This window comes from Lepidothrix coronata, unplaced genomic scaffold (genome assembly GCF_001604755.1).
Source record: "Lepidothrix coronata isolate B3197 unplaced genomic scaffold, Lepidothrix_coronata-1.0 Scaffold44, whole genome shotgun sequence".
In the NCBI taxonomy this organism is placed as follows: Eukaryota; Metazoa; Chordata; class Aves; order Passeriformes; family Pipridae; genus Lepidothrix; species Lepidothrix coronata.
Genome location: NW_016690224.1, coordinates 998,038 through 1,021,717, shown reverse-complemented (window position 1 = coordinate 1,021,717; position 23,680 = coordinate 998,038). Strand labels below are relative to the sequence as shown.

Genomic DNA, 23,680 nt, shown 5'->3' with positions numbered 1-23,680 from the left:
TTGGGGTCTAACCTGGTCCAATCAAATCTGATTGGATTTCTGCATGAGTGGAGGATTAGACAGACAATGTGCATCTCTCTGATTCTGTTTGATAAGGCAGGAAAGGCTAAAATAATGAAAACAATAAAGGTGGCCTATTTTAAGCTTTAGTTTGAAAATTAATATTTTAAAGGTACATAAAAGGACTGCTACTCAGAATTAGAACCTGCTTTCTGGGGCAAAAATAAAACTGTAAGCAATTTTTGGTCCTTGGGCAACAGCAAGAACAAGTCTTGCTGCTCCTTCATGTTTGGTAACATAGAATATATAATGCATTTACTTTTTGACTGACTGTAGCTGGTCTGTTCCCCTCTCAAGTGGTACAGAAGGATGGAATAGGAATCAAGGATCATCAGGAATTTAAAGAAATAAAGCCCCTTACTCTGACTTTGGCGTAGTTCAGCATTTCTTGAGTGCTTTCATACAGAGGCCACGGAGCATTTAGGCAGTAATTCACAACAAACTGGCTGTCCTGTTTGCACGAGGAAACAACTGAAGTGAATTCCAAGCTCCTTTAGAATTTGAATTACTTTGTAGAGAAAGAGGGTAGAAATAAAAACAAACCTGAATTTTTTGCAAATTTTCTTTGGCTTCTTTCACAAGTTCCAGCCAGACTTCCTGACCATAACTCCCAACAGAAGCTGAAGCCATTTTCTCTAAAATAGTGTTTGCTTTCACCTGGTACACAAGCTGTTTGAAAAAATAAACAGTTTCAGTTTGATGCAGTTAAGTTTAAGCAGACAGTCCTCAAATGACAAACTCTACACTTTTGTTCATTTTCCTTCCTTTGTTTTTTTTTTAAGCAACAGTTTCCTGCAAATGTGCCTTGTCCTGATCCAGCAACAGTTATTTTGATCAGAAGATGTACTTCTACACCACTTCTCCTTGCAAGGTTTGTTAGTTATTGTCAATACAAACATAGTTCACCTCATAGTCAGCTAATTTTGAATTAGTTTTCGAGTAGTTTTGTAAAGTAACAATCCAAGTATTTGTAATATTTTTAATATTTTCTGTTGGGCTATTGGGCAAGAAGCTTACTCATAAATTCAGTTGTACTAATTAATCTTAAATGTATTTCTCATTGAGCAGCTTACCTCAACATCCAGTCCAAACTGAATAGCAAAGTTCTCTGCCTCGGTGAATTTTCGTTTGTGCAACAAACGACTCAGTCTGGGGGTGAAAAAGCGAAGTAAAACCACTCCATAGAAGTGCCAAAGCACAGATTTAAAAAAAAAAAAGGCTCATAAAATAGTGTTTCACAGAAAACTGTACCTATATTCTGGTAAGGCTTCAGTTAAACTCCTCATCACAACTATAGAAACTGGATCTTCAGAGGGCCTGGGGGTGAGAGGGAATTCAGTGAGCTTCCTTCCACAGAGGGCTGTTTCATAGTTAATAATTGCCATTTTTATATAATAATGATCTGGTAAGAAACAAAATATTATCTTACATCTGACACTTCTCATGAATTCCTTCCAAGAAGTGAATTGTATCCTGGAACATGCAGAAACAGAAATCCTTAGGTGGTAAAGGAAATCAGCCATGAGAAAGCCCAACTGTAATGAATCAAGTGTGTCTTAATCTAGAAACAAACTCCTGCTTCTCTCTCAGAAAATTTTGTTGGGTTTTTTAAATGTCTTTTTAAGGAAGCTGTTTAAACAGTAAGAGAAGTAATTCTCTCATCTGAACTGAAATAAATTCCAAATAAATCCAGAGCATTTTTCTACGCTTAGAGAGCTTAAAATTTCACACAGTTTTTAGCTGTAAAAGCAGCAAGAACAAGTGACAGTACAGTTAAATATTGCAGCAGACCTGGGCCTAAATTTCAACTGTTCATTTTGCCATAGAATACTGTATTTCTCCCCATCCTTTGGGGACATCACTTAAATTTTTCTTTGAATATATATATTTCTTGCACAATTTCTAGCACAAGTTGATTCTAATCTAACAAGAATAACGTGGTACCTCTTCAGTATTTCTATGTATTAAGAGAATTATATTTCTTCAAAGAACAAAAAGAAAATCATCTAAACCTACTGTGCAAATCCCACTTTGAACAAGGGATGAAACAACAGATACTTCCAGAGAATACAGCAGTTGCATAGTGGGCAAGGCAAAAAATTTTAGACTTCTCATCTATTAAAAAGAAAAAAGGAGAAAACAAACAAAGAAGTCAGAATTACTTTTTTTTCTTACACTGGTGACAGGGGGAGGTTTGCAGAATCATTTCTGAATTCTGCTGCAGTTAGAGGGAAGGCTATTTTTGTAAGTTTTTATGGAAGGCAGATCTCCAGTTTGAGAAAGTTTAATGAAGCTTCAGATGTTGCCTCTCTCTCTCTCTCCGGGCCCATTATGTATAATTAGGCAGGTTTAATTTAATGTAAAAAAATGTGTAATGTTCATCCTGACATTCTCTTTCAGTGCTGCACCTGGAGGGAGATGCTGAATGCAGCAGAGATGCTGCTCTGAAGAGATCTCTGAAGGTGTAGGTGAGAAGGAAGGGGCTGAAAGAGGGAGATCTGAAGAGGAGGTGTTCTTCTTTCTTTAGTTGTTTTCCCTCGAGATAACTTTGCAGCTGGGAATGCTAAAATATAGTTTTAGTGTGGGAATTTTCACACTCTGTGTTTCCTTTGGGTTGTTTTCTGTCCGTTGAAAGAAATGCAGTTCTCTCAAGGAAGATAACAGAATGTTGATAAAGACTGAAAAGCACTTTCCCACAGGCTTGGGGGGAAGGGAGACAAGAGAGGCAGTTTAGAAGTGTAAAAACCCAGCCTGGCTTTGGTGTGTGAGTAAGACAAGGCTCAAGCTGCTGAGCTTTTTGCCCCTGCTAAGTTTGGACTTAGCAGAGTGTTTGTGTCCCTGCAAGGATGGAAAAAATCTCTTCTTCCCACCTCAGCTGTGAGTTGTGGCTGTCCTGATTAACCTGCCTCCATCAATTCTCATGGAGTGTAAGACAACAGCAAACTTTGGTGCTCTCCCTTATCTACTCACCATTAAAAACCCCAAACAAATTAACCCCAAATAATCCATAAAGAAAATCCCAAACAGCAGGACAGCTTGCCCTGGTCACATCCCAATAGCCCTCATTCTATATCCTGAAACATAGATGGTCACATTTCAGGTTGGACTTTAAGCTCCTCAGAATTCTGTGTGCTCCCAATATTTAGCCATTCACCTCCTCCCTATTTTTTGGTTTCCTGGGAGCAATTGCATAACAGTTGAGGAACAGAAGAAAAGACAGAAACACAGATTATAAAGAGATATCTAAAGAGATCATACCTGTCTGTTATCTGGTATTGTCATGACAATCAGTTTAAGGTTGGCAAGCCCTTCCCTACAGGAGGAGAAAGAGATAAAAGAAAGCAAAATATGCTGTATGAATCTCATGTTAAAAGAATGAAATATTCTTGCTTCTGACTTTTAGAAAATTGAGTGTTCTGTGGAAATATGTAAATTTAAAAATGCTGCAATGCACCCAAAAATAGGTGGTTTAGTGTGTACAGGTCATATATTTATCTTCTGATATTTTAAGCTTTTCACATAGATCTGATTTTAATTTTTTTAAACTGGCACAGAGCAATAGAAAGAGCCAAGAGTCTTGTCTTTTGATCTTACTTGGCAAGAAAATTGACAAGAAAAATATGAAAGCACCAAGGTTTTCTTTTCTAAGACACAAAGCTGAGGATACCTACAGTCCAATTATTTGACTGCTGACTAGAAAAATTTCAACAGAGGTTCCTAAAGATTCACTGCCACAGAAAACCAAGTGTTTGTGGTGCATTTCCTGTAACTCCAGATAACTTTTCCCTTTTCAGAATTGGTGCTGTAACCCTTCACTTACCACACGACTTGGGAAGAATCTGATTCTGTAGTTAGAAGAAATTCTTCAATATGTATTGAAGGCCAATCCCAAATCAGAGTAAGAGAATAAACATCCCACACACTTAAGATGTTCTAGATTAAAACAAAATCAGATATGATTTCAGATTTTCTTCATAGAAGACTTTTTTTACTTTTTGAGCAAACTATTAATATATTCCACAGCTTAAAGAATAAACAGGAGTAGAATAGAAAAACAACAAACAGGAAGATCAAGATATTCTGTAAATATAATCGTATTTATTTTATAGAAACTCTATTTTAAAGCTATTATTTTAAAAATATGTTTAGAAGCTGATTCAAGAACACTGTAAAACAAAGACTAAACATTGCACATACCTCTGTATCTAAAACAAACAGCAGATTGTCAAGGACTTGAAGTTTTGCAGCACCTAAAAAGTAACAATAGTCACATAAATGTATTATTTTTCTTGGGAAACGTATTTGAAACAAAAACATATGCAAACATAAAACTAAGCACTGGATGCCTATGGATGTTTAATCTCATGGAACTTCCCAGGACTGTGCAAAGTTTAGCTTAAAGAGAACTGTGACTGCCATGTCTAAGTTAAACTCTGCAATTCTGAAGCCCGTTTTTGGCTGTACCTTTACAAGAAGTGTTCTCTTTGGTAAATGTGTGTTTACTAAAAACAGTGAAATAACTGAAAATTGTTATTTTCTGCAATTAAACACGAATTCTACACTTGTCTATCAAACTAAAAAAATCCTTTTTACCTTTGATCAGACTTGAGTCGGCAAAACTTTGAAGAGACACCAGGGCATTGGCAGTGTCCACCTCCCATTTGGAGAGCACGTGATCTCCTTTACCCTGGGAGGGAAGGCAAAGGAAAATGGGGTTCTACAGCAGATAACTGACCACTGACAATTGCTCTTTAACTTCTAGAGCTGCAAAACTAACTTACACTTTATTCCTATATTGATGTTCAGAAAAAATACATTTATTTCTTTATTTTTAATTTAATCTTTTTCCTTTCTCCTTTCAAGGTAAGGGTTGGACTCCGTGGTCCTTGTGGGTCCCTCCCAACTCAGCATATTCTGTGACTCTGATTTTACTGCAGTGATTGTTACAGTCAACAGTTTATGGTTCTTTTAAAAAAATATTTCAAAAACTCCACTTTCCATTCTTATAGAACATAAAGGCTGAATGGAATTACACTGGACCCGCTGAGAAAAATCACATTGAATTCAACAGGCTTCAAAAAACCAAACTTGTTTCTAGTCTAAAATAACATTTCAAAATATGTCTATATTTTAATTTTTTTATTAGTTCCTCTACTTAACTTATGCTTAAAAGCTTTGCTAAATTGGACCTTGTTATTTTAGCAAGCCTTTGTTGCATAGGAAGCTGATTGGAAGATTCTTTCCAACTCTGGCTTTATCTTTGAGCTCAAGGATGAGACTATAAATGGTCCAGCCAGTTCAGACCAGGAAGCAGTGATTTACTGAGCTCATGCAACCAGGGTGAAAATATTTTCCCCTCATCCATCATAACAAAGTAATTTCTGAAATGACAAGTTATTTTCTTATGAGGAAAAAAAAAACTACAGACAGGCTGCACAACTGATAACCTTTAAATTGACAGTGAGGAAAACGAAAGGCAAAAGAGTCAGTGCAAAAAGCTGATCGGTTTTTTAACCAGCTAAAGTTTGTGGCAGATCAAAAACCAGCACCACTGATCACATAACAAGTGTTGCAAACACATCCTGAGTACTCACCCCAATTATCAGATGGATCTTGTTCACTGTGTTGCTGATCACAAAGTCCTGACAGGCCAGGCCGTGCTGCTCCTCCGTGGAAATGAAAGTTGACTTTATCTGTCCTTGTAACTTGGGGGGCGGGAGATGAAGGGAATCCAAACAAATGGGGAAGAAAAGAAGTTGTTTATACCGTCAGTGGATAAAACCTTGAACTGCTCATTTCTCCACCTGTCAATCACAACTATGAGCTGGAATAATAAACTGGTAAATAGTCAATGAAATGTGCCAGGTTTTGTCACAAACTCTGCACTTATGTTACCAGTTTGCAGGTATGTCTTACTTTCTTTGCTGTAGTCATGTCCATCTTCTCAATTGCTAGACAATAGGAAAATAAGAAAATAAAATCAATGTTAAATAAACTTTTTCAAAATTTAAAAAAGCCACTAAACATCATATGGGACAGTTTAGTCCTAACCTGACTGTGCTGAAAAACACTTCACCCAGGACCTTTGGCAGTGTCTGTTTCTATTGATCACATTATTGAGTTACAGAGAATTAACTAATAACTATATTTATACAGCATGAACAATTTAAATGATTCCAGGTATTCTTAAGTACAGCTAAGATTATGGTTTAAAATCCTGTTCTCTAAAGCAGTGACTGAGATAAAAGAATTACTGGCAAAATACTAAAGTAATTTTATTATAGACTTAGTTGTGTATTGGTTTCCCTTTAAAAAACAAACTAAGATTACACAGAAAATCCCAACTCAGTAATTTATTTCCATTAGAAATGGCATGGAAAAGCTTTTATAACACAGCTCTCCCTGTCCCAATGAAATCCCAATTGGTTTGTAGCTCATCCTACCTTCCTGTGTTTTAGCAAGTGGGAGACACATAATGCAGAAACATCCATTGCTTGTGAGAATGAACATGTGATAAACACCTAAAAAAAATCCAACACAAATATTTCAAACTTAAAATATTCAAGAGTAAGTAAAGAGAACACTTGCTTAAAAATAGGACAGTGAACTAACTGACCAAAAAAAAAAAAAAAATCATCTTACCAGTAGATCAGGTTGTTTTAAACAAAAATTTCGTCATCTTCAACAAAGAGCAGAATAAGTTTTGTTTGAAATGATGATTTTTGTATGCAGCCATCAGACTGCAAATTCTGTTTTCATGGCAAAACCACAGTTAAATACATCATATTGTGACAGAACAAGGCTGGGAGCTTATGGAAGAGAATAGTAAAATCTGAAGTCTGATAGGAGAGAGAAGGAATTCTTTCTTTTTGAGTACTTTCATGTTTAGCACAGCCTCAAAATAGAGATAATGAGTTCTGAATCTTTGTTTTCTATGACATTTGTAAAATGATTAATGAGACAAAGAATCTGGTACAGCTTTGCTTTGCATTGCACTTATTAAATGTACTTTTCTTCATGCTTTCCTGTATTATTTATTTTGCAGTCTCTTTCCCTGAGAGATAATAAAGGGGAACAAAATCACAAGAATTCAGACAAGGGGGAAAAACAATCACACAGTTCTTACCTGCATCTGCATTATCTTTTATAATAAAGAGCTTTAAGTAAGCCTTTTCTCTTGAAGAATTTTCAACCAAAATCTAGAATAGAAAGAGTATAAAGTATTTTATTTTAAAAAAATGAAAATATTGATCATCAGCTCAAAATTTAAACTCTTTTTCTTTCATGAAGTACTGGTTCTTGTTTATATGTGCAATTCCTAAATATATTTTCCTTATTCATTACTCATGGGAAGAAAAGTGCCCCTTTTAGTGTTTGATTAGAATGTGTGTTCAAAACACAGGAATGTTTATACTTTGACATTTGGAGGAAAGATAAAAAAACCCCCAAGAAAGTCTGAGAACAAAAGGTTTTCAGCAAAACCAAACACAAAAGTTACTGTACCTTAGTTAGCAAGGTTTGTTTGGATGGAATGTGAATAAGATGGAAATTGCCACTTCTCTCACCAACCACAAGAAATTGTTTTTCTTGACACATACCAACTACATCCACGTTAGTATCTGAAAAGTTCCATGGCAAAATGTCAGATATTAAGATTTGGGTTTTATGAACAGACATTCACATTTGAAACACAGGAATTGGACAATACAGTGTCCCAGATTCCTTTAAAACAAACTATTTTGATTAAAGAAAGTACAGAAAAGGGAAACAGGGAGTGGGTTTGGTATCCATTATTCCCATTTCAATGAAAAGTTAGGAAGCATTCTAATTAAATTGTACAGAAATACTTAGTTCAATGTGTTGAGAAGCAGAATTTTTTATTACTCAGGTACTTATTACAATAGTTCCTTTTACAGGCTAGTTAGACATGCAAGACACTTGCTATGTTTTCCTATAAAAACAAATATGTGTTTTAAAAGCCAGTTTTCATTTCCAGCAGAATTCCAGAGGAATGAACTCACCAAACTGAACATGGAGCAGAAGAGACAGCCTGGTGCTGTCCAGCAGTGCCACTGATCTGTCAACAACCACCACAATGCTGCCATCCCTTGAGCTGCACCCTTGGAGCTGTGGGTTAACAGAGACCTGGGAAGAGAAAGGGTGTTACAGTAACACTCTAGAAAATACGACAAAGAAGTTCTGGTGATCCTTAAGAAAAATAAAAGCACAGTTCTAGTGGATTGTACCTTTTCTGAAGATGTGATTTGCAGCAGTGTATCCACCTGGTATAATGCAGTGCCACATTCCTGTCCCAAACCCACAGGGAGCTGCACACTCCCTGTGTCGTCGCTGACCAGGATCTCGATGTCATTCCACATCTCGCCCTGGGATAAACATTTGGGGAACGTGTTGCAGAGCAGACAGCCTTAGAGAGTTACACGACCACAGACAAATCAGTGATTTCATTCTCGTGACACTGTGCCGAGGGGAAGGACTATACAAGCCTCATCACGGTGAACTGCGTGTGTTTAGAACAGGGTAAACAGTGTGGATCCCAGCCCGGCTGGAGCCAGCTTGGCGAGAACAGGTTTCGGGAACAAAATTCAGGGTCAGAGCCCTCCCTGCCACGCTGTGGAGAACCCCACGTACAGGGACCCCCATCCCCTCATCGGTGGAAAACCTCCACGCTCAGGGACCCTCATCCTCTGCTCCCAGGGACCCTCTGTCCTCAGAGCCCCCGATCCCCTTCTCTTAGGGACCCTCTGCCCTCAGGGATCCCCCATCCTCTGACTACAGGGACCCCGTGCCCACAGGGACCCCCATCCCCTCATCGGTGACACCCCGCCCCATCAGGGACCCCGTTCCCTCACCGGTGACCCCCCGTGCCCTCAGGGACCCCGTTCCCTCACCGGTGACCCCCCGTGCCCTCAGGGACCCCGTTCCCTCACCGGTGACCCCCCCGTGCCCTCAGAGCCCCCCGATCCCCTCACGGTGCCCCCTCGGCCGCTCCCTCAGGTTTCAATTTGGCGGGAGCCGGCACGGGTGCTACGGGAAGCGCTGGCGGCCAAACCTCCCGCGAACGCGCCCGCGCCGTTCTCGCGATCCCGCCCGCTCCTCCCCGGCCCACAAGGCACCGCGGTCCCCCGCCCTCCCCGCCCCTCGTTCCATCCGGGCACTGCGTTGAGGGCGGGCGGGGCTGTTTCGATCGCTGTTGCCGCGGCAGCCGAGCGAGGTCGAGCCTCTCCGAGGACGTGCTGAGGGCCGGTAGCGGTCCCCGGGCGCTCGGTCATGGCGGTGAGCGGCGGCCGCTGGCGGGGTTTGGGAGAGGGGGAAGCGGGAAAGGGGCTGCGGGGGGGGAGAAGCCGGGGAGGGCCGGGTCGGGAGCCGTGTGCGCGGAGGCACAAAATGGCGCCCGCCGCGCCTTGGGCTGCGGCGCCATGATGGGCTCGGGGAGGGGCAGCCGCGCTGCGCCCGCCGCCGCGATCCCGGGCTCCAGAAGTTTCTGCTCCGGGCTCGGGAAGAGAAGAAGAGTCCCTGAAATCGAGGAGCTGAAATCCCCTGGCTGCGGGGAGAAGTGGTGTGGAGATACGGGTGTTTCTCATGGGGACTGTGGCGCGCAGGTTCCCTGTGAGGGGAGCGATTTGGTGCCTGTGCCATGCTCGGTTTTCGCTTATTTTTTTCCTTGCCCTATTTGCGTTTGATCACAGGTCTTATATATACTTCCTGAACTGTTCACACCCATCCCGCTTTCTATAATTAATACCGATAAGAAGCTCCTCTGCTATAGTTACCGCTGCTCCTCATGTTCGAGAAGGGTTTGGGAGTGCAGCTTTATTTTCTTTCAGAAAAATTATGTGGCCTGGTAACGTATAAAGGTGTTTGACCCATTAATGAGGTAAAGAATCAGTAAGAGCTACCAAAGAGTTACGAAACTTAAAGTGGTTAATTTTTTCAAAGGTTATTCAGTAGTCTTGAGTGCAAAAAATAAAAACGCAACAAACAAAGCAGACTTGAAAGTGATAAAACTTTTTAAAGTTGACTTTGAGCATTTTGTGATGTCTAACCTGGTAGCTAAAAGTTCTTGTTTTGAAAATTTGAAACAAATTTTCGATTTGTGGTGAAACAGAAAGAGGAGAACTTAAACTTCTGGAGAAAATGAATCTCTTTTTTATGATTTTTTTTTTTGTTTGCTTATATAGCTTAACCTGTTAAGATGTTTTTCTGTAAAAGGACTTGAAGAATTAAGTAGTTTTTTACTGACTGAAGGCACTATCTTTGAGGTTCCTCTGAAGTGTAGGCAAGGGGCTTGTTCAAAGTAACACTGAGCCCGTGGCCAATCTAAGAACTGACAATAATCTCACTGAACTCTGGCAGCTTTTTTATTGCTGGTTTGTTTTTTGTTGCACTGAGATTTCCCTCAGGTGCAGAGCACAAGGGCATTAAAGTGCAGCACTGTGTGCAAATAATGAGACTGGGAGCCTTGGAAAAGGTGGCAATGGGCTCAGTTTCAGATGGATAATGTGTTTAAGATCCCAGCTAACTTATACTCTGAACTGTTTCTCTCCTTTTCAAGTAACTTTAAAATGTAAATATGTAGACGTCTTAAAATTCCTTTGAAAATTCTTCTAGCTGAGACTTTTTGAAACCTTAGATGGGGAGGGGGGAAGGTGTAGATAAACAGATGATAGATAGGTGTGGAATGCCAGGTATCGAGATGACAAATAGGGGAGTCCTTCCTGCTATCTATCTAATGTGCTAAAGTTTTTGGGAAGGTGTGTGAGGCATTAATAGTATTCAGAAGTGTCACTGGGACTAGAGCTCTGCTGCAGGTTCAGTCCTAAGCTGTCAGTGCTCAGCTAGATTTGTGTGTACCATGCAAATGGAGAAGTGAACAGCTGCTTTGTATCTTAAAGAGAAATGTTATTATAGATGTAAATTAATAAAGAACTGGCCAGATTAAACAGGAACAGCTGAAATACAAATCCAAATATTAACCTGTTGCGTGTAATGAAGAAATTCTGCCATTAATACACAATATATTAATGACAACCTGTTGAGGTTTAAGGAAAAGTAGCTGCTTTGTTTTCAAAGTAATGGATATAACCCAAATTTTGAGAGGTTTTCAGCTGTCGTGTTCAGTTTGCAAACAGTTCTATCAGTTGCAGCTGGTGGAAAACTGCAAGTTCAGGTCTTCTGCTACATTAAATTATCTTCATGAACAGCATTTCTGGGTCAAGTAATGTCCTTAGTGACATCTCCTGCAGCCACAGGATGCTCAGAAGGTTTGGTTATGACTGGCATTGATGAGATCAGAGCACGAGAGAGCAGTGAAACTGTGAAAGCATTAATGGGGCACATTCACCTTTTCAGGGTGTCCTGTTTCCATTCCATTCCTTTCAGTGCACTATACACCAGTTGAACTCATTTACCTCTCTTAAATGGAATCAAAGTAGTCTTGACTACACAAGATAAGTTTCTGGGTTTAGTCCTCCTACATCAGTGGAGGGAACATCTTGTTTTTGTTAGCAAAGAAAAATGTGATATTGTTGGAACAGCTGTAAGTGACCTGTATGTGCTCACACACAAAGAGATTTTTGCATAGAGATACTGTTGAGGTTTTTCCTCATTTAGAAATTAGCTGTCTAACACTAACATAATCCACCTAATTTTGTTTCTCTTCAAAGTTCATTCCATGCTTCAAAATAGTGTGGGGATTTTGTGAGGTCAGTTAGATCTGTTGGTCAGCAGTGACCTTGAGTAATCTCAGTAATGGGAATGTTAAAAGGTGATTGACCTGCAAACACCATTTAGAGAAAACTGTGCATCACAGTTTAGTCTTCCTGATACTCTCAAAAGCACATAGAAAAAGTAAAGTACAATCTAATGTAGTGAGAGAGTAAAATGTTATTCTCTATTAGTTCTCTTTATTAAAGTCTTAAAAAATCAATCTATACACAGTGAAGTGCAAGTCTACAAGCTGCTGCCTAACTGTGGGACGGCTACTCACAGCATTGTCTTTGCAGAAAAAAAAATGAGGTGTATCTTCAGAGGAAGTACAAAGTAAGGAGTTTTTCTCGGTTTTTCAGCCCTGAGCTTCTGGTTTTTAAACATTCTGTCCTCTTGTGCAGGGTAGTGACACAGAACGAGATGGAGTAGCCCCAGAAAAATCCTCTCCAGAAAGAGAGAAGAAAAAGGAACAATCGGATGCCTCTTCTGGTTCTCCCAGAACATCAAAGCATCATTATTCCAGATCCCGCTCGCGGTCAAGGGAGAGAAGACGGAAGTCAGGTATGGTTTTCATTAAAGCATAAATTGCTTGGAGAACTGAGTTCTCTTTGAAGCCATTTTGGAAAAAATAGACAGACTTAGCTGTGGTAACCTGTTAGAATTGGGGAAGAAAATTGAGCTGCTAACTTTGGTTTTGTGTATTAAATGTGTTCTGTTGAAACTGCTGAGGAAAAAATTCTCGTCAGTGCTGAGGGGGCTGGGGAGGGGGGACATGATTGGATCACAAAGAGGAGACCGATGCTATTTTGTCTTGATTTTAATTATAAATGCTTAGACTGGGATACTTTTGCATAGTTGGAACAAAAATAAGGGTACCTGGCAAAAGAATGTGACTGGAGTAGCACTTGGGTTAGTTTGTCACTGTCCCAGCTTAAGTAAATGCAAAGAACTGGGACTATCAGAGTTTGCAGAGTAGATACTCAAATAGTGCTGTTTGTTTTCTAACTCTTGACTTTGGGGGGTAGAATAACTGAAAGGAACTAGAAAGATCATAGCCAGGTGATCTCCTCTTTAACCTGGTAAATGACAGTAAATGTTTTCTTCTCCAGATACCGAAGGAAGAAAACACAGAAGCCGGAGCAGAAGCAAAGAGGTAATTAGCACTTTGTAGTGTTTAGGTAATTGTACATCGTAAAAAGTATCTTGTAGTAATGCACATATGTGTAAACCTATAGAAATGACTTTATGGTAAGTACAAGAAATTGAGAACTTAAAGCTTAAAAATGGATATGGAGAGCCTTTCATAGTGAAGCATGATTGCAGCCATCATGTTGACAAGGTAATAGTTTGATAGAAAAATGCTTTCAGAAACTAGTAACTTAATTTCTTTCTTTTTTTTTATTTTTGTGGAAACAGCCAAAAGAAAGAGTTCATGTGGAGAAGTAGAATGGTGTTCTTGATGACTTTCACAGAGCTTCCATTATCCAAAAGCCTTGGGTGGCTTTGTTCCTGGCCAATGTTCAGGACTTTCAATAAAACATACCCATCTACTTAAGGCTATTAAAAATATTTCCCCACCTGACTGAGCTCTGATTATTGCATCTTTTAGCTGTGAAAACTGTCGTAACTTGACAGACAAGCTGAGTCAGCTGGAAATGGGACAGAAGCAGCAAAAATTTCAGAAGGCTGTCTCTTAAATAAAAGTGTGTGTATAGAGGGGAGTGAGAAGAGACAGCATCAATAACACCTTAAAAATAACTGGCTCACACACCAGAGAAGAGATTAGACAAGCAAACCAGGAGCATCCAAATAGTCACAAAGAAGCTTAAGCCATGTGGGGACAGATGAGGGACTTTAACTTCTAACCCGGGTCAGGAACTTCTCCTTCCCTCATTCCAATGGAAGCTCTGTTAAAAAAAAAAAAAATAAAGGAGGAAAGAAAAGCAAAATCTAGGCGAGTTTTTGTGAAATTGAATAATCTCTTGTCCAGCTCACATGATAACATTTCTATAATAAATCATACTCAGCGTGCTAATGCGCGAAGAGACTGAACTGAAGACGCTGCAGACTCAGATAGCAAAATTATAAGCCTACTTCATGATAAGGTAACTATTAGTCATTCAAACTCATATTTCCCTTAAAAATATCTTAAATCCTTATGGGATGTAGTGGTGGTTTATTACTAAGTGTGTGTCTGAAAGATGGGATTTAAAAGAGAAATTTCTAAGCATCTCTTTAATGATTAAAAAGCACTTAAAATCCTGTGCAGTGTTTTGCCATGTTGTTGGATCTGATCTTACACAGCAGCTTCTAAGTTTCACAGAGTGAACAGATGAGAAATGATGTCCCACAGTAGGTGTGCTGTTGTCACTCATTTGCAAGGTTAAGCTTTGTCTGTAGACTAAATACTGAATATCAGTAATTCTTAATATGTGTATCAGAACAACTACTTATGTAAATATATACTTAAAGTTAGTGTACAGGTAACCTGCAGATGTGTTTTTATGTACTATTAAAGGACTTGAGAATAAAACACTGTAAAAGCGGGAAAAAATACCTAATGTTCTTGTTTACCTGAAGAACATTTATAAGTGGGTATTAATAAGGAGTCAGAAAGACTTGGACAAGTGGATATAAGCTAATTATAGCATCTTCTCCAGACTTCTTTTGAGAGAGAGTTGTGATTGTAGCAAAGGTTTTATGAGGAGTTAATAGGTTTAGATGAGTTATAAAAAAACCCAAAACTTTTGAATAATTGGGGTTTATCTAAAATGAATGTATCATGCTTAATTTGTGACTTGAAACAGAACATTATTTAAGCATAAGACTTAAGTGGGCTGTGCTTTTTTGTAGGAAGATTTCAGAATAAACTGGATATATTAAGAAAGGGTGTTGATGTCACGACTTAGTCTCTAAGGAAGACACTGGCAAAAATCTGGCCTGACCTTGCTAAATATTTTTGGCATTGCAGCTATAAAAAGGAATCTATTTTTTTAAGAGGCACTGCAGGAAGAAATTGCGGTGTAGTGGAGCAGCATAGCTGTAATTTAAAACTGCTGGGGGAAGTCTGAGTGATGCGTGTTAGCTTAAATACAAAAATGGGATGTCAACCATGTAACTTAATATTTTGCTTTTTAAAAACTCTTGGAAGTTACTTGCTGACTGAAAAGAGCTTTGCTCTAAAAATTAATTACCTGATGATGAATAGATATTTTTTCGTTCTAAAAGCAAAATAGTATGTCTGCAACTATGTATGGATTTAAGGAACTTTCTGTATGGAAGGGTTAGGCAAGTATTAAATATTCACTGCAACTGTGAGTGTTTATATGTATGCATATTCATACATTGTTAGGTTCTTAAAGATAGGAACTTATTATGTGCTTGGAATGGAGACAGTAACTGAAAACGATAGTTGTTTTTGTTCCAATGCTGTGAACTCTTACATGGAAACACTGTAAAGATACCTTGATGGATGCTCTAGAAATCCTTTATAGACAGTGGGGAGGAGGGAAAAGGGGGAAAAATTCTAGGATGCATTTACAGCTTTGGGTAGTTGGTGGCATTAGGCAAAGCAGCCATCACTCATGATTGAGTCACACTCCTAAGGTTACTAATGTTGCATCACAACTTATCATTTTTATCTTCTGATACCCATACTAACTCTCTTTGTTGCACTATTTTCCTGAAAGAACCAACTTCTTCTTAAAACAGGCAAGAAGACATGAATCCAAAGAGAAGTCCTCCAAGAAGCACAAATCTGAAGACCACAATGACAAAGAACATTCTTCTGACAAGGGCAGAGAGAGCCTAAATTCATCTGAAAATGGTGAGGAGAGACATAAACGCAAGGAGAGAAAGTCATCCAGAGGGAGGAGTCATTCCAGATCCAGGTCTCGGGAAAGGTAAGTTGGTACATGGGATTATTCTGGAAGTGCATTTGCAAAAGCAGTGGTTGGAATTAGTGTAGGCTTGTGAAGTACAGCTCAAATCCGTCCCTGACCTGGTTTAAAGCGTCGGTTTGGGCTGCTTGTTTCAGTTCTCATTGGGTGCATTTGCTGCTGTTTTTTTGCAGATTGATTCTGAGTAGAAGTACAAAGTATCTCCAAGGCTTTGTATAGGGGATGTCTCATGTTTATACTTGGTATAGAAACTACTAACAGAGCCTCCTAAACGTACCCTGTTGTCAGTGACAGGAAAGCAAATGCACCTGAGCAGTGTCATGGCTCTTTACCTCTTAAATCACGAGCTTTCCAGGGGCAGTGCTGGCCAGTCCTCCTTGCCTGGTAGCCCACCCAGCACACTCCAAGGACAGGAGAATTCCCTGGGACAAACAGGTTGCTGCCAGCAGAACTTTTGGCCAGCTCTGCTTTTAGCAGAGGGATCTGCAGCAAACAGGATGTCAGGGAACAAGCTTCAGCTAATGATGGGCTGATGATGTGACTCACAAGCTGAAGTTTGGGCATCTCTTCCTGTCTTAAAATACCATGGGGAGGAGCAGAGTTTTGTTGCCTCAAATTTAAGGCTCCTGCATCAGATTAGTTTGGCTTTGTATTTGTTTTGAGATGTACACTTTAGTGAACAGTTACAAATAGCAATATTGGAGTATGATTGTTGACACAAACTGTGTAGTTCCCCTGTTGTGGCCGGTGGGAGCTTTCGGTTCTTTCCCCATGTGCTCTAGGCACGAACTCTTGCATGTGTAGTTTGCAGTCTCCCCACCCTGCCCTGATGCATTTTGCCCTGTGGTGACAGACCTGTGTGTCAGTCCTTAAGCAGAAGTTGCAGTTAAAGCTGGGAACACCTGTAAGAATTTGGGTCGTGTGTTTCAGACGTCACCGCAGTAGAAGCCGCGATAGGAAAAAATCCCGATCCCGCAGCAGAGAGAGGAAACGGCGGATCAGATCCCGGTCTAGATCCAGATCCAGACACAGACATAGGAGCAGAAGTAAAAGCAGAACTAGGAGTAGAAGCAGGTGAGTGTTACCTTCCCTCTGTGCTCAGTGGTGCGTTTGGTTGGACATTCTCCGGGGGGCTGATGTACTGCAGAGTGGTGGATTTGCCAGTTCCTGTCTGTTCAGTGCAGCCGAACGTGTTTGGCTTTTTCTCAGCTGTGCTGATACAGTGGGTGAAGGGCTGGGTGTTCACATGCTCTTACAGAAATATTTGTCCTGGATAGCTCAGACTCCAGCTTTTCATAGCATGATTTCTTGTCAGCAATTAAAAATGCTTAACTAGTTATTTTGGAGATACCTTATAAAATATCATTTTAGAACTTTTGGCTCATAAAGTAAGGAAAGTAAATAGTAAAGAAGGAAAGTAAATAGTATTTTGAGTAGTAATAATTGCCACAGCTCAAGCTCTTCTTGGTTTCTTATATCACAACTGAACTTAGCATTTCAATATCCTATTTGAAATAGTATTTGAGTGGTAAACACTGAAGGATAAGATACAGCTGACCCTTTCCTGTGTTGGATACAACAGTAATGTGGTTGGTGTACTGCTGTATTTATCCCTCTAGTTTGGGTGTGTATATATATATATATATATATATCAGAAAAGGAAAGTTTAACTGGGAGTCACAGGCTGTCAGAGCAGATACAACGATCAGAAGCTAATCCTGATCAGCTCCACAAAGTTGACTTAAGTTTTCTGTGAAGTGGCACAGTGAGTGTGATGTTCAGGTGAATTTTGAATCAGGTGGACTATTTCTTATCTGAATGTACTCTTCCATGTTAATGATTAACTCCTCTTTGTCAAGTTCAACTTGAGAATATTTATGATGTTAATTTTTCTCCCTATCTTGGGTGCTTCCGTTTCTTCCTTAAATTGTAGAAGCACAGATTGAAACACTCAGCTAGACACATATTTGCTTGTTGTGGGTCTGTTTGACAGAGCTGACATCCATACCTCACCTGGCATATGCTAGGGTTGAGGTTTTCAGCACTGAATAGAAGGAAATGTTTTCCAGTGCTGATAAATCAGTATTGTGGTGTAGAGTTCTGAGTCTGTCTGTGTGTACCTTTGCATTCATAATGCCCTGTAGGATTTTCTGAATGACTAAGCTGAAATATGACTGAATGACTACTACAGATCTGGTTTTTCCCTCCTACTCATTGGAAGTAGTTTGAATGCAAATCAGTGACCCTCCAGAGCTCCCAAGGAAGCGTTGACAGTGTTCCAGTTCATGTAGTAGTGTTTTAAATTGCATATTTAAAGGAGGTAGAACTTGGTTGTGACTACTCAGCATTACAGTGGATCACTGGAGACTTAACAATCTCTCACACTCGTGTGATGCTACAACATCACTTGGGAAACTGTTGAGAAGACTTGTCTTTTTGAAGAAGTAGTTGAATTACGTGGCCTGTGTCGTATTTTATTTTGACATTCACTTTCTACCAAACTTCCAGCTTTGGGGTGAGTAGAGCTGGGTCTGCAGTTGGTACACATTACTTATATTTAGTGGGATTTAAGCCACCTTCAGCATGTTGTGCAAGGCTTCAGCTCCCTGTTCTTTCCAGTTATTGTAGGTAATGTGCACTGACTGTTTTTAAAAGTCACTTTGAACATTGTGTTTAATGGCTCCATGAAAACTTCACAACTTCACAGCCCAGAATAGATTTTTGCTGCTGCAGTGGAATTCAAATTACCTGAAACAGAACATCAAATGTGGGAAGAGAAAGTAAGAGATAGTCACAGCTTAGGAATTTCTTCAGCTGGAAACAGGCCTTGTTGGATAGTCTCAAGAATCCTTTGAAGTACTATTTTTGTCTTGCAAATCCTAGAGAATTCCAGTAAGTGAGGCATAAGAGGGTTTTTTTAACAGTAGGTGGAACACTTTGTCAAGTTCTGGGCTCGGGTGAAGCTTTTGGAAAAAGAATTATGAGCAAACTTCAAGGAAAACTCTCCACAAGCCAGATAAACATGATGTGGAAAGCATCTCAACATAAATTCCCTCACTCCTGAAATGCAGTGTTTTTTGTGTGACAGAAGCATTTGCAAACAGTAGAGCTTGACCTTCTCTTGATGGTTCTTTGCATAATCTCAAACTCAGGTTTTCAGGTGATCTGAGTCCTCACTGGCATTTAAACTAATCTTTCTGTGTAGACCCTCGTGGCAGTTCTTTCATGCTATGGCTCTAACTAAATGCTAGGTGGAAAACATGACACCATCTGCTTGTTTCAAATGGAAATACTTAAATACAAAAGCTCAAATACTTATTTCCTTGATGTTTACCAGTGCAATAAAGCATCAGACCAAAGACAAGACCCAAACTACAGTAGTCAGCACGGGAAAATGAAGGTATCTTTGAAACATGCATTACATCTTATCTCAGGAATGCAGATCTGTCACTTCCCAGTGCCTGAATCTGCATCTTGTCATCTTCTCTGAAAAGATAAGTCTTGCCTCCTTTGTATTCTACCAGATTTGTCATGTAAACAAGGATCTTTTTGTAACTTCATGGTGTTTGTAGATGCTGCCCAAGGTGCAAACAGAAGCAAGAGAGTACCTGACTGCCATGTAAGGTTGCTGTTGTCATTCTGTTACCTCCAGTTAGCCCTTAACTCAGATGAGTCAGATGATCCTGGCACAGAGAACTGCTCTAATAGTACTTTATGTGTGTATTTTGAGTGGCTGTTGTTTAGATGGGATGAAGTGTATATGTCCTGAGAATGACTCCTGCTTGGGATGAGGTGGGGAGAAGGCTATTCAAGGAGAATTGAACCGAATATTTTGGTATTTTGCTTAAAAATACATTTTAACTGGGTGCTTTTCTGATGGTCAGGTTCCAGATAATTCATGTTCATAGTTCTCTGCACAATCTGGTCTTCTCAGGAGCAAATCACATATTTAAAGCAGGTCTCACATTCACATTCAGTGTGGCAGCCTCCTTCAGACAGCTGTCCAAAGCACATTTAGGGAAGAGCTTGCAGAGGGGACAGTGATAAGAACTGGAATAGTACTTAGGGAAATTATTAACCTGGACCTCTTCAAAATGCTCATTATTAATATGCTTTTATGTCTCGTGGTTTTAAAGCATTCATCTAACTTGATTATTTTTAAGTTCTCTTGCAATTGACTTTACCAGAAATTAGAATTAGAAATTAGAATGTCCAGAATTAGGCATTCTGTTACAGTTGGAAATCTTGAGTTTTAGCTCTGTGTTGCAAGGAGAGTTTGGCTGTTACACTGTCCTAACATAATCCCTGTGAAAGCTCTTGAGAGCTCTCCAAATTAATCACTAAGCAAACTTTTAGTGTCGTGATCAAATCCTTTATGAAATGTTAAGCTCCATATGTACTTTGATTGGTTTAGCAACTGTAAAATTTGGTTACAGGGAGAGAAAGAAGAGAATTGAGAAGCCCCGAAGGTTCAGCAGGAGTCACAGCCGGAGTCCCAGCCCACCGCCCTTCCGGGGACGGAACACAGCTATGGATGCACAGGAGGCATTAGCCAGGAGGTCAGGAATTGTTAGGATTTTATTGATATGTGACATAAATAAGCTCCCGATGTTGATTTTTGCATGTCTAAATATTTTTATTTTCATGTACTTCTAGACTGGAAAGAGCAAAGAAACTGCAAGAACAGAGAGAGAAGGAAATGGTTGAAAAACAGAAGCAACAGGAAATGGCTGCAGGTAGTTCATGTGTATTTATATTATTCATTAACAGGAGTGTGAGTGAAAGATAGTAAGAATAGGCTTATTGAGAGTATGTTATTATGAGCTGAGTGTTACAGTCCTGTCCAACAAAGGTGCAGATTGTCTTGGTATAATCTTAACTTGGTCCATATACAAGAACAACAACCAGAAGGAAGAAATGTTTGAAAAAAACAAAACCAAACCAAAAATAAGAAACGTAAAACCCCAAGAAAAATGATCAGGATTTTCTTATCACTTCCTGAGTGTACAACGGAAATGTTGTGTAGTTAGGCCTGTTCATGATTTGTGATGGTCATTGGACCCTTTGTGCATCAGAGTTTGAAGGCTGTTGTCTGCTCAGGGCTATTTAGAACCCTGGGGTACATTAGTTTCACTTGTGGTTTACTAAAACTACTGGAGATGTATTTCTTAATTTACAAACAACATTAGTTGATCGTGCATTTGTCATTTGTGCATTTTCAACTTATTTCCGTTGAAGGGAAGCATTTGGGGAGTTAGGCTTTTTTTGTTTGGTTTGGGGGGGTGGTTGGTGGTTGGGTTTCTTTCCTCAAAGTCCAAACTTATTCATAGCAAGTCCCTTTTCTCCAGCGGCTGCAGCCACCGGGGGCTCCGTCATTAACGTCGCTGCTCTCCTGGCGTCGGGAACACAAGTGACTCCTCAGATTGCAATGGCAGCTCAGATGGCAGCACTCCAGGCCAAGGCCCTGGCAGAGACTGGAATAGCTGTCCCCAGCTATTACAACCCAGCAGCAGTGAACCCCATGAAATTTGCTGAGCAAGAGAAAAAGCGGAAGATGCTTTGGCAAGGCAAAAAGGAAGGGGTAATGTTGGCTTTTTTTGCCTTCATGAACATGTTTGGAAGGATCTTGCATGCAGTTTAAAGATTCTTATTAATGTTATTTCCAGCAAAGTTACTCTCATACCTGTCAGGAAGTTTCCCTGTTTTAACAGCAGCCTAAGGTAAAATTTTAAAATCGAGAGTTGGACTCTTGATATCAGTTGCCTGCTGATACTATGGGAAAAATTGAGAAACTATTTCTGGTTTTGCCTTTTGACTCTGTGCTGGTACAGAAGTGTTTGTTTAGGTGAGGTACCACCATGCATCAGTTACATAACAAGCTCCCTTAGCTTGTCACAGGCTGTTCCATAAGATGGGAGAAACTGAAACTGGTTCCTATGGCATTGATGGGAGACAGGAGGGAGGGAAGAACAACCCTGAATGCCTTCCAGGCAGTTCTTCCTGAATTGTGCTGTATATAATCGCAATAAGCAAATTTGGTTTTCCATAATTCACTTCAAGCAGGAATTCTGACAAGGTTTCCAGACCTTTGGAAAGAAGTACAGTGTGCCCAAGGAAGGAACATGCCTCTGGTTTTGACACTGTGGTTAGGGAGACTTCCCTGTCAGTGTTCCTGTGAGGATACTGCAGGAATGTCACACTTGGAAACCTTTTACTTCCAGTTGTGCTTCAAAATGGGCTCATTTTTAACACCTTCTTTGCTTGCTACTGTATTGTGATATTAATGGAAACTTGCCTGAAAGTTGATACATCTTTTCTTTTTTTTTTTTTACCCTGTACAGGATAAGTCACAATCTGCAGAAATATGGGAAAAACTAAATTTTGGAAACAAGGACCAAAATGTCAAGTTCAGAAAACTGATGGGCATAAAGGTAAAGAATTCTGAATGTAATCAAGTGTATTCATTGTAGTATAGTGATTTCTCTATTTATTTTCAAGTCTGCCTTAACTGATAAGGGTACCTAATACTACATGATGTAGTTATGAACTTTAGGTATTTATTAAATTCAGAAGTAGCATCTAGATCTGATTCAATTAAAATTGTAGAATATATCATTATGTTTCTGGCTAACAGAACAACTGTTGTGGTCTGGAACAACAGTTGTGGCTGTAAGCAATATTCATAATCTGATAAGCAGCATTTCTTTGCACAGATGAGTTAATTGGAGACGTTTATTTAAATTAATTAGAAAAAGGAACTGGGTAAAGTTCTATTCTCTGTTCCTTGACAGAGAATAGAATGTTGCTGCAATAAATTCAAATAAATTTCAATATGCTTGAATAAATCAACTCGAATGCTTGAATTCTTACTAATCTAATTTTTATTAAAAATGGATTTTATTTAAATTTAATTTTTCTTTACTGTTGAAATAATTATTAGGAACAGTCATGTTTAGGAGACGCAGCCTCTGAACCCCCAGAGCTGATGTCTGTGTTCTCCCTGTTTGCAGAGCGAGGATGAAGCTGGATGCAGCTCCGTGGATGAGGAGAGTTACAAAACACTGAAGCAGCAGGAGGAGGTGTTCAGAAATCTGGATGCACAGTATGAAATGGCCAGATCACAGACTCACACACAGCGAGGAATGGGATTGGGGTTCACATCTTCCATGAGAGGAATGGATGCAGTTTGAAAAAGGATAACAAAACATAAAACAGTTTTGAAGTTTGGGACTGTGGAAGGTTCTTGTTCACATGTTGGGTCCTTGTTCACCAAAAAGCTAGCATGGGTGTTGCATTGACTTTAATTTATTGAAAAATACGATTTTTTTTTTGTAAATATCAGATTAGTGATACTGGTGTTAGTGTTGTAATCAGGTTATGCCCACTTCCATTAAACTTGACAGAACTAGAGAAGGACAGTATTTTTTAGTTAAAAGTTCTACTTTTCAAACAAGCAGCAGATGGGATAAACTCATATATGGATATTTCGTGTCCACTGTCTTGTGTACTTTTGTACTTTAACCTTGTACAGTTATTTTCAATTCTTGAAACATGAAAAGAAACATTGTGTAGATGTTATTTAGCAGTCTGGGCCAATAGGCACATAATCCAGTGCAGAAAAACTGGTTAATAATAAAGACATTTTTTTTCTCTAAGGTCTTACTTTATGTTAATTTGTATTGTGGACCAATCTCCAAGAGAGGTCTGGAAAATCTAAGGATTGTCAGTTTTGCTTTGGTTATTTTGAAGTGGGCAAAATAAGATTTGCAGTGTGGGACTTTAGTGTAGGACAATCTACTTGAAAATAGTCGCGCAGCTCCTGCCCAGTCTTTGTCTGCACCCCTCAGAAGAGAAGGAAAACCGGTAACAAAAGCGGGAGCGAGTCCTCCGTTCGTTTGGTGACGACGGTGTTGTAGGGCCCGCGCCGCCTACAACTCCCAGCGCGCACCGCGCCCCCCGTGAGGCCCTGCAGGTTTTTTTGCGGCACCGCGGTG

At 39.7% G+C, this 23,680-nt stretch overlaps 2 protein-coding genes across 5 annotated transcripts in view; one reads left to right on the top strand and one right to left on the bottom strand.

The window, feature by feature from the left end:
* The window catches only part of KNTC1 (kinetochore associated 1), a 35,215-nt gene extending 26,188 nt beyond the window's left edge, over positions 1 to 9,027 (bottom strand). Inside the window, exons 1-18 of the mRNA XM_017814196.1 lie at positions 9,009 to 9,027; positions 8,307 to 8,444; positions 8,082 to 8,205; positions 7,564 to 7,679; positions 7,187 to 7,259; positions 6,504 to 6,581; positions 5,977 to 6,011; positions 5,655 to 5,765; positions 4,654 to 4,747; positions 4,258 to 4,310; positions 3,881 to 3,993; positions 3,319 to 3,373; positions 2,077 to 2,175; positions 1,490 to 1,533; positions 1,312 to 1,377; positions 1,134 to 1,209; positions 604 to 729; positions 422 to 511 (exon numbers count right to left, since the gene is read on the bottom strand). Coding sequence (XP_017669685.1) covers positions 422 to 511; positions 604 to 729; positions 1,134 to 1,209; positions 1,312 to 1,377; positions 1,490 to 1,533; positions 2,077 to 2,175; positions 3,319 to 3,373; positions 3,881 to 3,993; positions 4,258 to 4,310; positions 4,654 to 4,747; positions 5,655 to 5,765; positions 5,977 to 6,011; positions 6,504 to 6,581; positions 7,187 to 7,259; positions 7,564 to 7,679; positions 8,082 to 8,205; positions 8,307 to 8,438 — 1,485 coding nt within the window. The 5' untranslated portion in view covers positions 8,439 to 8,444; positions 9,009 to 9,027. The remainder of the gene's footprint in view (positions 1 to 421; positions 512 to 603; positions 730 to 1,133; positions 1,210 to 1,311; positions 1,378 to 1,489; positions 1,534 to 2,076; positions 2,176 to 3,318; positions 3,374 to 3,880; positions 3,994 to 4,257; positions 4,311 to 4,653; positions 4,748 to 5,654; positions 5,766 to 5,976; positions 6,012 to 6,503; positions 6,582 to 7,186; positions 7,260 to 7,563; positions 7,680 to 8,081; positions 8,206 to 8,306; positions 8,445 to 9,008) is intronic.
* A 190-nt stretch (positions 9,028 to 9,217) lies between these two features.
* RSRC2 (arginine and serine rich coiled-coil 2) lies at positions 9,218 to 23,341 on the top strand. Of its 4 annotated transcripts, none has more exons than XM_017814262.1 (10): positions 9,218 to 9,354; positions 12,189 to 12,348; positions 12,897 to 12,940; positions 15,499 to 15,689; positions 16,617 to 16,760; positions 20,123 to 20,245; positions 20,343 to 20,422; positions 21,035 to 21,267; positions 22,028 to 22,117; positions 22,697 to 23,341. In XM_017814262.1, exons 1-10 carry the CDS (start codon positions 9,349 to 9,351, stop codon positions 22,874 to 22,876), a joined length of 1,251 nt encoding a protein of 416 aa, XP_017669751.1. In that variant the 5' UTR covers positions 9,218 to 9,348; the 3' UTR covers positions 22,877 to 23,341. The 4 variants fall into 4 exon arrangements, with proteins under 4 accessions (XP_017669751.1, XP_017669753.1, XP_017669752.1 ...); XM_017814264.1 differs by having other exon boundaries at positions 15,477 to 15,689; XM_017814263.1 differs by lacking the exon at positions 9,218 to 9,354 and adding an exon at positions 9,640 to 9,663.
* Positions 23,342 to 23,680: the final 339 nt, after the last annotated feature.